The following is a 15,818-nucleotide window of genomic DNA, read 5'->3' on the forward strand; positions in this document are numbered from 1 at the left end:
GGGGCACCTTCCTGCAGGCAGTGCCACCAGTAAACCCAGGAGTGACTGCATGGGTCCTGTAGTAGTAGAGAACATGGCAGGCCTCCCTGTCAGCAGGCAGGTATACAACACATCAGAAATAACTTCCTTGAACTGATATATGCAATGACTAGAAAGAGAATTACCAGCATGGCCAAGAACTGCGGGGGGTGAACCAAAACGGACATTACAGAAGATCCCCTATGTGGGCACTGGCACGGAGCTTGCCAGATGCCTCTAACGCTGTTGCAGAAGGCAGTTAAGCCTGTTAAATACTGTGTTACAATAAAACTGCTTTTTTTCTCTCTACACGTGCTTGCTGGAACCTTTAAAGTGTAAAGGGAAAAAACCAGGGCTCTAAACAGGACAAATCCAATGGCATTATGATTTGAATAAAACCATTGGCTCGGAAGCTGCAGCCTGCCAGTCCTGGTCAGAATACCAGGGAAAGTGTCACATCCTTTTCCCGAGCATCTGCTACTGGCCATCGGCAGAGCCAGAGTACTGGGTGAGATAAGCCTTTGGTCTGACTCGGTATTGCCGTTCTTACTGTCTGCAGAGGAAAATTTGAGCTTTCTCTGAGGTTTTCTTGTTCTGGCAGCAAACTTCTTTGAGTGCAATAGCAGCTTTTTGACTTCCTCACGCTTTTTGCTTAGTGGAGATGTGGGATACAAAGAAACAAGTGAATTTAGCCCTTCAGCAAAGAACAGGCCTTGTTGCATTCACGTCTTTCAAGGCAAGACAGAAGACAGAAAGCACAGCCTTCTAGAAGATAATGAGATACCATGCACCCGGTTAACAACAGTGCAGTCCTGTTCTGTGGGAGGAGTACGTTAACTGTGTGTACAACCACTGCACTCAGCACTTCCAAGAGTGTACTAGCGCCGTGTCTGCTAGGAGCTAACTTGAATATGGGTGATCATGCAGCTGCAGCCTTGCCAAGTTCAAGAATCGCTAATCACTAAAATATCTTCCTGGGGTCTGGACATCTGTTCTGCACTTTACAATGCTTCCAGCACCCAAACTGGATGGTGTTAAGCTGACATGAATATCTATGCTACCTGAAGATAGCAGATTTTTTGGCACAGGAACCTTGAATATTAATTATTTTTTATCCAGTATTTCATTATTTCATTTCCACATTTTCAATGAGGACTAAGATAGCTGTTAACAGTTTGTTCAAAAATAGTTACAAAGACAAAAATTTGATCATATTTAGTTCTGTGTTGATGTATAAGCATGCTGTTGTGATGAAATACCCAAAAGTAGTCAAATTCCTTAATGAAGAAGGTGGTGGTTGAACTGGAATTCTTAAATCTCTCTACTATGCTGACGTTTCTGAAGTTACTAGTTTTTAATGTATGCACCTATGCATATAAAAAATGGCTGTTGTTTTAAATTCCAAGAACAAGAAACGTCGAGAACGCCGAGATCTGCTAAGACTGCAGTTACTGCGAATTTTTGAACTACTTGCTGATGCTGGTGTTATAAGTGACAGGTAGGACTATCACTCATCATAAATATTGATCTTTAAGTGAAATAATTTTCAATGTTTACAACACTGAGTTTATGTCGATGTGTTCTTTAAAGAATTGTGTAATCTATCAAATATGGAGAGACTTTTATGCATTTCTTCAGAAAGCTGTAGTATAACTACACTATTACTTTATATTAACATACAACTTCCCTTTATGCTAGTACAAATGGAGCCTTAGAAAGAGATACGTTGGCCCTTGGAGCCTTGTTCTTAGAGTATGTTGATCTGACTCGCATGCTTCTGGAGGCTGAAAATGATAAAGAAGTCGAAATCCTTAAGGATATGAGAGCACATTTCAGTGCAATGATTGCCAACTTGATTCAGTGTGTTCCAGGTATGGTGTTAAGTTATCTCAACGTACTATAAAATTGCATTTAATATATGTATTGGAAAAGTAATTTTTTGTTTCTCTTTTTCTATGCTTTCTTCACTGCTTGTGAATTGTCATATAATGAATGTAAACGGGAATGTGGACAAAAATATGTTCAAAACTCCATTAATAGTCAAATAAAAAACGAGTAAAGCTTATTGAAGCTTGTAATATTCATATATAAGAGTCATCTCTGTAAAAGCCCAGCAAAGAATTTGTCTGTGACCTCTAGGGTCTCCAGATTTCTTTGACATAAGGCCTTGTTTGATTGCCTTTGACTTTATTGCCAGACTCTTCATAAACTCAGGCAGGCCTTGAAAAATATAGGTACGTGCAGGAAATGTACAATATTAAATGTGTGAAAAACTTGCCTGAGGTGTTGAGACTGTATCCCATGTTACCTGACTCCAGCTGTATAGTGAAGACTACTCCAATTGATTTCATGCTTTTTGTATGTTGCAAGATCACTTCAGAAATGCAGAGTAATTCCAATAGCAGAAAAAAAAAATCTGCCGTAAAGTCCGTGTAATTACTGGAAGATAAAGTCTGGAGATTACTCAGTCTACGTAAATCTGGTATCTCCAGATCATTTATGGCAGGACATAACAGCATTGGTAGCAACAAACAAGGAATTCAAGAGTAAAGTAAAAGAATAAATAATGAACAAATGTTTTCATGTCAGTTCCCGGGGGTGCAGATTTTGTCAAAGTTATATAGTTGCATAAAGTTACATAAAAGTATAGTTTACATAAAAAATATGTAATAGGTGAATAAGATAAGGAAAAAATGGTATCCCTGCTATTCTTGTTGAAGACAGTAAAAATGTTGCCTTCGAACTGAGTGGTGTCAAGTTCTTAGCTGCTGTTATTAAACGAAATACTGAATTTCCTTCCTTTATTCCTTTTCTGAATGATGCTCATTAACAATACAGAATTTATTTAGTAGTTATTTTGCCAGGAGCATTTCAAAAGGCTTTGCATTCATTTTCATGTTCTACAAGGCACGTCACCAATGACTGCATGTTATATGAATTTTCCACGAGACATCCATGCTGTATGTTTTGAGAGAATACAATAACAACCGATGCATTTCAATAATTCAGAGATGTATTTTCTGCTGACAAGACAGCTTTAAAATATATCAATCGCTAACAATGCCATAACATTTAACTCCTAGCAAACAAATGTTTATTGTGTCAACATCTATCATCTTTAGCCACTGTTCATATTGATTTGAATTAGTATTGTCTAGTTAGACTTTGTTGGCTTCCAGCACAGTTTCTAAGTGAAAAATAATTGGCCAGTAGCAATTTTCCAGTCTCTTTAATAAACATAGTACTGCCTCTGCCACCATGTTTTGCTTAGGGGAGTGAAAACTATTGTTTAAAGGATTTCTCTTTGTTTTCTCCACACGGTTAAGAATGCATAGATATTTTTCATTTGCTCAGGTAATTTAGCTGTTCAAAAAATATACCACTTCTTTGTCATAAACAAACAGGCACCAAGTTTCTTTTATTTCTTGTCCCTACTTATTACTGTGTTAGAATAAGACATAGGTATTTTGGGGGCTTATATGTAAAGGTTTGGTAAAAAACAAGTAAATATTGGCCACTAAAGGAATGCAAGAGGCAGTGAAAGGCCTGATTCTATAACTAGTTTTTTGCATGCTGTTTCGAAAGTCAGATATACATGTTTGTATAACTAGACATTAATTCAGAAGTGAAGGATCTTAGAAATAAGATGCATCTTCTTCACTACGGTAGATTTTTAAAAGGAGCTTAGATAGTTTGGAGTAAATGTATACTGAGCATTTAAGAAAAACTCCCTTTTTGCAGAAATTTGAAATTCGTGTCATCATCTCTGCTATATGAATGTGTATTTAACATTAACAAATGACAACTATTTCTGTTTCTGTTCACTTAGTTCACCACAGGAGGTTTCTCTTCCCTCAGCAGAGCTTGAGGCATCACCTGTTCATCTTGTTCAGCCAGTGGGCAGGACCTTTCAGTATTATGTTCACACCACTGGACCGTTACAGTGACAGAAATCATCAGATTACAAGATACCAGTATTGTGCATTAAAGGTATTAAAGTTTCACTGTCAAAATCAGTAATAGCGATTTCCAGTCAAAATATAAGTGTGATGTTTATTTCCTTTTATTTCACAGAAATTTGATTGCCATACTTGATGCAAGTTTATATACTCATACGTGTATGTACAGTGGTATCATAGAATATAGCAGTATGAGCCACTGAAGTTACGCATTTTTTTCTTTGTAGACACTTTTCAAGGCTAATTGTTTTCAAAATCAGAACTCATTTTAAAATTTTACTCAGCTGTTCATTAACACGTCATCAGATTCAGTGAGAAGATATTAGGCTCTGAAATGAAATATAGTACCAATTCAGTATCACATGCACATCTCAGGACTGTCTCCCACACTCCCACACTTGCCTGGACACATGCACAAATTAAACACTTTTGTGACAAAACCAGTTGCAACTCTTTCACATAAGTAAGCTGGGAAAATAATAGTTTGTGTACTTGTATAAGCTGCACCACTTGTTATAATACAATTTTAATTTCTGCAGAAAGATACTATTAAAAAATCTGTGTATTTTAATTGGTTTTGTAGCTTGACTTGTAAAGACTCGGTAAAATGACAAAATGTATCCTGAAGAATGGAGAAACTGGGCTGTAATATGCCTGCCAAATGCTTAAGCTCAGCATTACCTTGAAATCCAGTAACATCCATAGCAGCATAATTAGTGAATTCTAGCAAAATCAGCTGTTTTTCATTTTCACCATAGATCCCTCAAGAATAAAAACAAGTGGCAGTCCTGTTAGCCTGGACCTTGGCTCAAATCATTCTGAAAGGTTCATTCATATTACTTTTTCGTGTAACTAAAGTTCCTTATGATTTTAGGCTATGTCAGCTGTGCTCTGCTGTGGACCCGTGTTTGATAATGTTGGTCTTTCCCCTGATGGATATCTTTACAAATGGCTGGATAACATTCTGGCTTGTCAAGATTTACGTGTAAGTACTCACCAAAATGCAACACTGATTAATAGTTTTATCTCTGTACTGGGTGAGTAAAGAGTTTGGAACTCGGAAGACCTATGACTGTATATGTTCTATTTTGAGCAGGAAACAATAGCTTTTTGCAAGGTTCTAATGCAAAAGTGTAATTAATTTAAAAGCACTTAAGCAGTAAAAGAATTGTTGTTCCTGAAAATATAATGTAGGTAAATAGTACGATTAAAAAATTGCCTTATGGCTCAGTATTAGTTGCAACAGAAATTTAGGCTTTTTTTCTGGTGATAAAGAAAGGTTAAAAATGGCACGAGCTCAGAAATACTTCTATTTCTATTCGGAGTACTTCCATGCACCTACTTCAAGTTTCTGTGGAATAAGAATGTAAAATCCCTTCGTGCTTGGTAACATAGATGCTGGTGAAACAAATCTGAATGAAAGCAAGTGGATAGATCTTCCAAAGAAGTCAAGAGAATAAATGATTCAAGAGAGGAAAGAAATAAATTTTTTTTCTTTTTATAAAATATCTAATAGATTAAAATCTTGCAATTTCCTCTTCCATTTCCTTGAAGATGGGTTTTGATTTTGTAACTACCCAGTCATATTTCTGCCTTTATAGCTGATTGGACTATCTCTTTGATTAAAGAGGAGCAGATTGGTGATTTACACCAAGTGGAGAGAGAGAACAGTGATCTTTGCCATTGTGGTATCTCGTACTCTGACCCACTGTTCTCCCTAAAAGTCTCATACCAGCACAGGTGACTGTGATTGCTAAAAAAATGCCGACAGCAAAGCCTAAAGGCTTGTGGAGCAAGTAGAGGATACATGCTGTAGAAATGATAATTGATTAGGAAAAGAAAGGTTGGACAAATTAGAAGAAAGAACAGCTACAGAGAAAATCTTTCAGAAATTAGATAAGATTTTGGAATGTCGGGAGCTATAAAGATATGTGTAAGTAATATGTGTTCTTGTAATTCTTGGGAAGAAAACATACAGAACAACAGAAAGGAAAAGATGCACTTTTCCTTCTGATATGTTTTCATTATCATCAACAAATACTATATACTACTCATGAAGTAACTGGGGACAAAAATTACCTTTTTTTAACTTTTCCCCTTGAAATGCAAAATTTTGATATGATAGGTCAAATATGTTTCCCCAAAGCTAATAACTACAATTCATGATTAGTCATTGTAATGAAGGACTGTAAATAAACTGCATTGCCTATACAGCTAGTTCAGATTTAGACAAGAAGGATCCTACGCGGTCCATTAACATTAAATATCATTTGCAGTCTTTGCAAGTTGTTACCTACACTTGATGACAGAATATTAATAGACGTTAGTGTTTGGTGTTCTAGTGCTATCCTCTACTGAAGCATCGCAAATGCACAGTCCAAGCCTTAGTTGTGATATGTTTGTAGCAGTCGTAGCACCAGGATTAAGTGATACAAGGTCTTTAGGGAGGGTTGTTAGATTGCTTGATATAGTTGGATTAAACATACAAGTTTTCATAGCCCCAGGCTTGCAAAAGGTATTTTTCTTTGTCAGCCTTGCTTCTGTGTTAATCAAAAGAAGGATAAGCATGAAAGTGTACCACTTTATGAAGCTCACATGAAGTAGGAAATAAGCATTTAACAAATCAGTCAACCAGTATAAGTGGAAGTTGCCCAAGAATGCCTATCAAGTGTCTTATATTTTCCAAAGATTCTGCTTTCTTCTGTGCAAATTTTGGAAACCTCCTTTGAAAATTTATTTCATTTATGTAGTCTTTATACAAGAAACATACAAGTTTCTTTCAAGTGAGGAATATTGAAAACTCAGTTGCATTTCAACTGTGCTATCCCTAAAATAAATTTATGAAAAATTTTCTGAAATTACTTATTTTGAATACTCCATTTTCCCTTTGTTTTGCCTATGTCACTCTAGGAATTGTAGAGAACGAGCATATCTGACCACACCAATCACGTTTTGACATGTATTTATATGCTCAGGTTCATCAGCTTGGCTGTGAAGTTGTAGTCCTGTTGCTGGAACTGAATCCTGATCAAATCAATCTCTTCAACTGGGCTATAGATCGATGTTATACTGGATCATACCAGCTTGCCTCTGGATGTTTCAGAGCCATTGCAACTGTGTGTGGAAGCAGGTATTAATTGATCTATGAATCTACACTTTAAAATGTAAAGAAAACTGGAGGTTCAGCTTGTGTTGTAGAGAGTTGTTAGTCACACTCTTAGGTTATATCCTCTCAAACAATTCTTGGGGACTGTATTGCTTTATTTCCATGATCCCCAAAACAGAGTGGTGTGCTTGGTAGAAGATGCTCTTACAATATGTGTGTTTGAAATCTGTGCCGTTTTTATGCTGTTTTGCTCAGGAAGATACAAAATAACCACAATACTGTAATTTGGACATAGGTCATAAATCTAGTTTCGGAAGATTTGGCATGGTTTTACATTTACTTTATAAAAGGAAAAATGCTTTAAATGTTACTAGCTTGAAAGTAACTATTGTGTTCTTTTCCTAGCTGGCTTTCATTTGAGTTAGTTACCTATTCCTCTTCTGTAAGCTAGTATTATCATTGCTGCTAATGCTAAGCAAGCACACGCTACATGAAGACACAGATACAAATACCGCTACAAATAAAAATTTATCTTTTTGGGGGGTATTTTTTCAAGACAAAATTTATAGAGGAAGTCAATAGTAGTCTAAAACAAGAAGATAATTTGCATCTAATTAAAATAAATCTGAAAATTTTACTCTTGACAAAAAATAATTTGGCAAGATATCTGATCAGCATAGTTCAACAGAAAAATACAGCAAATCTAAACAAGTCAAGTATTTTAGAATTGATCTGTAAAAATATTTTGTTATTACAGGAACAAGACGACTATAGACTGTATTATACTGACAGTTTAAAATTATTAATGGAATTTTGTGTTTGCAAATTCAATTATTTTAAGAGGGTTTTTTGTTTAGTAAACACATAAACATACCAGGTTTTCAGCCAGTCTTTTTTCCTAGATTACCTGTGCCACTGTGTCCTAAAAATTAATCTTTCCCATACCTACAGTAAAAATCAAGAGTATGATTTATGTTGAAGGGAAAGTCCAATTTCTATCAAGCTGTGGGGTTTTATTAATATTTAAAAGCTGTTAACAGTTTTTCCTCTATCGTCTGTCAACACGTGTAGAGACACCACTGCTTAAACTGCTTGTAAAATGAGCAGTAATATATCTCATTGCTGCTGTCTGACTTTCTACAAAAAAGCTTCCCTTAACTTCTTTTTTATTATTATTTTTTAAACTTAGTGGAATGACAAAGAGACAGGTGTAGAGGATGGATAGTAGCTGGTATTTGGCATTACCACGAATGTCCCGTGCCACACATGTATTTGCCGTGTTTTTTATTACTACATTGTCCAAATAGACATTCTGCAGCCATCCAGAGGCCCAGTAGCTCATATCTAGGATGAAAAATTGATGGTTCACAATTGAATCAGATGCATTTACAAATCATCATGAGAAAGCAGAGACTTAGTGAAAATGCAAATAATGTGACATGGGAATTGCTTTTCTAGCAATATTCTCATTAACACCTTAATATGTTTACCCTTACATTTAATGTTGACTTTATAGATAGTGGACTTTTTGAAGCAGTTCTTCGTGTTCACTCTTTGAAAATAATTTTGAGAGAGCTGGCTAACATCTGGGAATGTTCATGTCAGAGATAGTGTCTTTTTTCCAAAGGAACTGTTTTAGTTGCAGCTTGACTTAAGAAATACTTTATCCCTGGAATTTTTTGTGCTACCCATCTTCTCTCAGGGGTTTGGACTGTTCTGTGAACCGTTTGTGTTACAAACTAAAATGAATTGACAGTTATAGACACAGGTATTGCATTTCTCACTCCGGGTAACTCAGTGCATTCCTAAGCATTAGTCTAAGGTAATTATAAATAATCCCTTCTTTCTTCCCATTCACCAGATGGCCCTTTGATCAAGCAGCATGTATTCATAAGAGCTCCCTTTCCCATATTCTGATGATAGAGTAAAGAAAGATGATGTTCTCTTTAGACCATATTACAGAGTAGATCAGAGTGAATATAATCTGCATTCCTCACCAACATTCACAAAAACGTGCTGTTTATTCTTCTAGGAACTATCCTTTTGATATAGTGACGCTTTTAAACTTGGTGCTGTTCAAGGCGTCTGACACCAACAGAGAGATTTATGAAATTTCCATGCAACTTATGCAGGCACGTATCAGCTGCTTTTTTTTAAAACAACCGAATGCATGTGTCCTCCTATCTTTGGGTTTTTTTGTGACCGTCTTATAAAGTACTGTTTATTCCCTTTTTAGTTTTGTTTTTAAAATAAACAATTAGTTTTGTCTTTGCTATAAACATTTATGGGAATATTTATATGAAAATTAATGGAAAAATATCAGTTATGATGTCTTTCAAATTTGGAGAGTATACTCCGAAGCATATAGATTGTTCTCTGGTATGTAAACTTGTAATGCTGACATTTCCTGAACTAATGAATTTTTATTGTCTCATTACATTTTTTTTTTCTCTTTCATAGATCCTTGAATCAAAGCTTTTTGTTTATTCAAAAAAGGTAGCTGAGCAAAGACCGGGCAGTATCTTGTATGGTACACATGGTCCATTACCACCTCTTTACAGTGTCTCACTTGCGCTTCTTTCATATGAACTAGCAAGGATGTATCCTGAACTTACCCTTCCACTTTTTTCAGGTACCTATATCTATTTGACATGTAATCTACTTTACATTTTTGTATAAATGGTAGAGTGCTAAGACGTTTCCACCTGTGAACAGCAATTCTGTTTATAAATTTAAAATATATTTCCTGGAGGTACTTACAAAAAGTACAGAACAGCTATTTTAAAACCTCGGTTGAGGATTCTGTGCCACTTGTGCTATCTTAGGGTAACTTTGAAATTACGAGAGCCCTGAAGAAGTTAAAGGACATTGGCAGGCTCTGCTATAGTTGAGTTCTTGTGTTAAGTGTAGTGATTCTTCTTATATATACATTTGCTTAGATGATATTTGCAAGGATAGAATTCTTCATTTTATATAAACATGGCTAACTTTGGGAAGATTGATTGCATGTGTCCAGTTTTACCAATGATTGAAATCACTCTGAATGAGTGATCTCTACCTTCTGTTATTTGCCACATCTGGAAGTCATTAGTATCATTTTAATTTTTTCAGAACTATATCAGGCTTACTGAGAAAAATGTTAAAGAATCAGACCTGCAGGAGCACCATTCAGAATATTCCCTCTCTGAGACCATTCCTGGGAACAATTACATTTTGAGACCTCTGCCTGTTTTAATCCATCTAATGTGTTGCTCTAGATTTTAAATAGCAGAATGCAATGTCTGTAGTCGTGGGAATTCTTACTAGCTCTTAAAAACAGTTTCTGTTGCTTTTACTCCGTCTGTAGGGGCTGGAGGAGGGGTAAATGAATAATACATCATCCATTTCTTAGTGCCCAAGATATCATGGATTATAAATAACTGGTCTAGGGAAATTCTGATGGCTCATTTATCTTAAAAAAAGCAAATGTTGTTCGTTATTACTGCTACCATCTATTCAGGCTGCTGTAGTGGCTATGTTGTTCAAAAGAACTCAGATACACTGTCCAAATCAGAGCCCCTTTCTATGCATCTAGAGTCATAAGAAGAGAGAACAGTGTATGTCTTGCAGAATTTTAAAAACCAAGCAGTGAGGAAAGAAAGGGAATGTTAACTGTACTGATTTTATGGAATAATTCTGGTAGAGAGCTGTTGTAGTTCACCTTGGCAGTAAGCCTGTCACTGTATTTCTTATCCCAGATTTTCCAGATCCCTTTCCCTTACAGTGCCAGTTCTTTTTTTATGAACTGTATGAAGTGCTGTATACAGCACTCCTGGACTGGCAGCCGACTGTGAATTTTGTAGGCCTCCCCACAGGAAGTAACACTTCTAATATATGCAAGGTGGTTTTGTAAACTCAGTGTACTGAGTGCCTTAAGATTTAAACTATAGCTTGGAAATGTGGAGGCTGATGGGGCACTTGTAATTCTGCAGAACACTTTTGTTTGTTTATCGTAATTCTCAAAAGGTCTTGAAATTCTAGAATAACAGCCAGTAACTTGAGTTATTCTTTTTCCTCTTTACTGACATCCATTTCCTGTAATACATAACATGGCACAGTAACAAGGGGTGACTTTCTGTTTCTAAGCCCAGACTATGTTAGTTATTCTAGACAGAAAACCCAACCAGTTGCTTGCTATTATTGAATATTAAATTAATGTTTCTCTTCAAGAAGCTCAAGTACATGCTTTTTTATGCTTGTAGTTTGCAAGATAAAAACTGTCAGGTGGTCTAACACATGTCAGAAATCTGATTTAAACTGTGTATTTAAGGTTTCCTTCATAAACTAACATGTTGTCCTTTTCAACTCTTACTGTTTTAGAGATAAGCCAGCGATTTCCAACAACACATCCAAATGGAAGACAGATCATGCTTACCTATCTGCTACCATGGCTTCATAATATTGAACTTGTAGACAACAGACTGCTCCTCCCTGGTTCAAGCCCTACCACTCCAGAAGATGAACTGAAGGACAAGGATGGGGAAATAACAGTCACAGGTGGCCTAAAAGGCAACGGCTGGGGCTCTCCTGAGGCCACCTCACTGGTTCTTAATAATCTCATGTACATGACAGCCAAGGTAAAAAAGCAAAGCAGACAAGAAAAACAACCTGTAAAACACTTTCTGAAATATTCAAACTTCTGTTTCATTAGGAAAAGATAGTTAGGTGTCTTCCCTTTGATACCAGAAATTTTGCGCTGGAACAGCCTGTGCTAATCCGACTCTTCTTTTTGAAGAAATCCCTTCACTTTTGAGCACAGTGCTAACACTGTTCTCTTTCAAAGAACAGTGTGTTACCCTTTTAAAAAAACCAAAAAAAACAAAAAAAAAAACTTAATAGTGAGGGCATTAAGGATTACTTATAGAGGAACTAAGTTCGGTTCCCTCCTATATCACCTCCTGGGTTAATAGGTCTAAGGCAGCAGATGAAAGTTTATTTGGGGGTGAGAATGAGCACCTGGAATTTGTCCTACTGAAGCTCTTGTACTTTCTAGGAAGCACTTCAATATTCTTTCAGAGAGTGAAAAGGAAGAAAACAGTGTAATTTTCTAAGGTGCTAGTTAAAGCATTCTTTTGTAAAAGGGGAGGTATTTTACATCCCAAGTCCTGATAAAGGACCAGGGATTCCTTTCTTCCATTTACTTTTTAATATAAAATACCTAAGCATCTGGTGGAAAGGGTACCAGGAATCCATCCTTTCCTTCTCTTTCCCGAGTTGCAGGCTGCTGTGCTAGTGTGCCGTACCTGCTCTGGCACTGCTTTTGCCAGATTCAGTACATATGTCTAAACTGCTAAATACATAACTCCCAGAAGTAATTCCCGACACCTGTGTCATATGGGACAGAGCAGTTCACATTTCCTGTCCTGCTCGGGGTTAATCCTCTCTCCAACAGAATGTCTGTATCCCTGCTACATAACAGCTGATTCTGGATCTTGCCTCATGTTGAGGCAATAATAATAATAATAATAATAATAATAATAATATAATTATTATTTTTTTGTGTGTATTTTGTCATATGAGCAAGTCTGAAGTAATACTGGGGCTGTGCTTCAGCCCACCAGCATGTTTTTCTGAAACTTGTTGTGTATCCAGGGCATGATATTGCCTCGTGAATTATCTGATATTACGGAGTCTGTAAGATATTGTTAGAGGAATTATACGGGTTGAAAACAGATGCGATGCACTCTTACCTTTACTGCCTACCAGCAGCAGTCTTTGGAACAAGTTGCTTACAAAACCACACACGGTTTTTGTTCTAGAGTGAACAAGTATGTTTTCTTCAAACCACATTGATTGACCTAGCCTTGTGCCTCTATGTGTGATAAAGGGACTGGCACCTGGAAGTGCCAATGTAGATGACAGTAGATTCAGATGCCAGTGACAGTGTAGATGTAGCTAATGTGTATTGAAATCATTTTCAGTTGAATAGCATGACCTGGAGATTGCCACTCCTCTCCTAGCAGAATGTCAGTGTGTGCAGTGGTTAAAACAGTCTTCTCAAAGTGGGAGCCAAAGATTTTACATAGGAAACAGAAGCAGAACATCTTCAATTCTAGACTCTCGCCTCCTGGATGCATGCACTAACCATTTAAATGAGTGGACCAAAGGAAGTCATTCCTATAACCATGTCTGTCTAATGCTTCATTCTGCTAGGATTTACTGAGGAGAGAGGTCTCGAATTGCTCAGTACTATGAAGGCTGAAGCACTTAGTTATGGACAATCAGAAACAGAACTTCAGTTGCTTGAACAGCTGTAAAGATGAAACCCAATAAATGGCTTGATTTTAGGATCACCTTTTGAGTTTACATTCCTGAATGACTTTTTTGTGCTTGAAGTCCTTCTGTGGATCTGAACCTAAATACTTTTAAATATACTTTATGCTCTGAAGTCTGTCAGGTGGCTTTTGAAAATACTGTTTTGTCACTAGTTACAGCATTTTACTGTTAATTTTGCATGAGAAAATGATCTAAAAGAGAATGCCTTATTTTGTGGAGGTATGCGTATTCCAAGAAATGTATGTCTGTGATCATTTGCAGTATGGAGATGAAATTCCCGGACCAGAGATGGAAAATGTCTGGAATGCTTTGGCCAACAATGAAAAATGGAGTAACAACCTTAGGATAACACTGCAGTTTCTCATTAGTTTGTGTGGTGTTAGCAGTGATACCATCCTTTTACCTTATGTAAGTGTTTGCACTTTAATTACTGTGAATTGCACAGGTTTTCATGAAGAAAACAGTGATTACCTGTAGCAAATGAATTTCTGTTTCAAAAATAAGAAGTACCAACGTATTCCCTAGCAGACTGTGCAAAATGAAATCATAGGAATAAATGAGCCAAGAAACTGAAAGTCAAGAAAGGAATAGAGTGATGAGAATCTCAGTCTCCACCAGTGGAGCACACCTCATTTCAAGCAAGAGGTGGACTGCTTTCAAGCAAAGAGCAACTTTGCATGTCTGTGTAAGGGGCCAGTGACAGGAACTAGCCGTAAATTGCCAGAATGAATGAGAAAAAAATATTAGAAACATTTTTTTGTCAGAATTGCACAAAAATCTGTGATTTTATATATAGATTTAAAATTTCATTAAAAAGACAAAATGACTGTTCAGAGGTTAAATAACTTGTATGGAAAATGAAGAGAAGTAGAAATACTGAATGCTTATAATTTTTCTCAGTAATCAGTTAGTTTACAAAGCTATCAGTTAAATTTTGAAAGTCCTTTAAACAATGGATGTTATATTGTGAATGGGACATAACATGCTATCATCGTATTGGTTTGTTCGTTGTAAAGGTTTAGGTGTTCCTTCAGAAAAGCATGTAGTTTTAAGAAAGTGCTACATTCTCTTCTGCTTTAGCAGACTAAGGCTTGCTGTGGGACATCTCAAGGGACACAAGATAGCTAACCTTTATAAGCTCTTTACCATATCAACTTTTGCCTTTGCATGGCTGTCATGAATTATGTAACTGTTCCTGCAGTGTGCAAGACAAACTGTGCTGGTTATTGTTATTATTCAAGTTAAAATAAAATCAGGGCTGTCTGAGAAAAGCAAGCTAGTCCCATTCCCATGTTCCTTATTACTCAGTTGCTGGGTGAAACAATCTAAATTTAGTAATTTTTCCGGCACAATTACAATATGCTGTTTTATTGTTTAGTCTCTTTGTATTGATTTCCATGAAATAAATTTGAAATTAATATTAATGGGGTTAAACATATCTAAAAAGCCTCACAAACATACTTTTTTACATTTTGCTTAAACTGTTTGTGATGACTACTAAGCATAATACAGTGAAAGAAATATATAAGAACATTAAAATTTTGAAGATGTTGTTATTGTACTATAGACATGCTGTTGGTTTCCTTTTATTTGTAGGGTTTACTGTTGTATATTATCAAATCAGTGCATATATATGCCAAGTTAGTGTTGCCTAGCTAATCAAAAGAGGAAAGATTTGAAAGTGGACTTGCTGTAAGAACAAGCTCAAGGTTTATATGAGAATACAAAGGGGTTGCTCCCAAATATCTTGAGGATAATGAAGATCTTTCCATCAGCTATGACGCAGTGACAGAGGCTCTCCATTCTGTGTTGACAATGCTTTGAGCACAAGGTTAGATGAGAAACCTCCCAGGTCCTTTCCAACCTGACTGATCCTACAATCTGTGACAGACTTCGGATCAGGCCCAAAGGTGGCCTCCATGGGGAGGAAGTATGTTGGCAGAGAACAAGTGGAAATCAGCGAGAGAAGAGATAAAATAAGGACGGCTGTATTTCTGACAGCTTAAAAAAGGAATAGGGGCAGTTTTGTAAAAGGAAGGAACAGTCCTGTGCTGAGTATATATTCTCACCCCTAATCTCTAGCCTGATTGGAAATGCCTAACAAGCCTGTCGCTTCTTGCCCAGGAGCAGCTCACATACCTCATCTACTGCCCCACGAAGATACTTGCCAACGCAGAGTTTTCAGCACATTCTTTTTCCAAAACTGTTACCATCCCACAGCTCTGAGCAGCCAACCTCAAACCCTCTTACTGTCCATAGCACTTCTCCTTCTCTCTTCGAATTCATTCCAAACCTTCTTGCCTCAAAGCCTTGGCTCACACAGTTCTGTCCTCCTCCAGGACAATACAGTCTTCTTACTCCACAAAGAGAGCAGTCTTTTTTGGCATCTCCAGCTTAATCGGCTCAGCATCTCCTGCTTT

At 36.7% G+C, this 15,818-nt stretch overlaps 1 protein-coding gene across 5 annotated transcripts in view; it reads left to right on the top strand.

The window, feature by feature from the left end:
• The window catches only part of FRY (FRY microtubule binding protein), a 257,840-nt gene that overhangs the window by 175,178 nt on the left and 66,844 nt on the right, over nucleotides 1–15,818 (top strand). For all 5 annotated transcript variants that reach the window (XM_075420163.1, XM_075420181.1, XM_075420190.1 and 2 more), the window contains 9 exons: nucleotides 1,425–1,516; nucleotides 1,717–1,889; nucleotides 3,848–4,008; nucleotides 4,852–4,962; nucleotides 6,953–7,107; nucleotides 9,116–9,215; nucleotides 9,544–9,715; nucleotides 11,443–11,699; nucleotides 13,660–13,806. In XM_075420163.1, the coding sequence (XP_075276278.1) occupies nucleotides 1,425–1,516; nucleotides 1,717–1,889; nucleotides 3,848–4,008; nucleotides 4,852–4,962; nucleotides 6,953–7,107; nucleotides 9,116–9,215; nucleotides 9,544–9,715; nucleotides 11,443–11,699; nucleotides 13,660–13,806 (1,368 nt within the window). The remainder of the gene's footprint in view (nucleotides 1–1,424; nucleotides 1,517–1,716; nucleotides 1,890–3,847; nucleotides 4,009–4,851; nucleotides 4,963–6,952; nucleotides 7,108–9,115; nucleotides 9,216–9,543; nucleotides 9,716–11,442; nucleotides 11,700–13,659; nucleotides 13,807–15,818) is intronic.

The sequence above is a fragment of the Opisthocomus hoazin genome, chromosome 1, assembly GCF_030867145.1.
Source record: "Opisthocomus hoazin isolate bOpiHoa1 chromosome 1, bOpiHoa1.hap1, whole genome shotgun sequence".
Lineage (NCBI taxonomy): Eukaryota > Metazoa > Chordata > Aves > Opisthocomiformes > Opisthocomidae > Opisthocomus > Opisthocomus hoazin.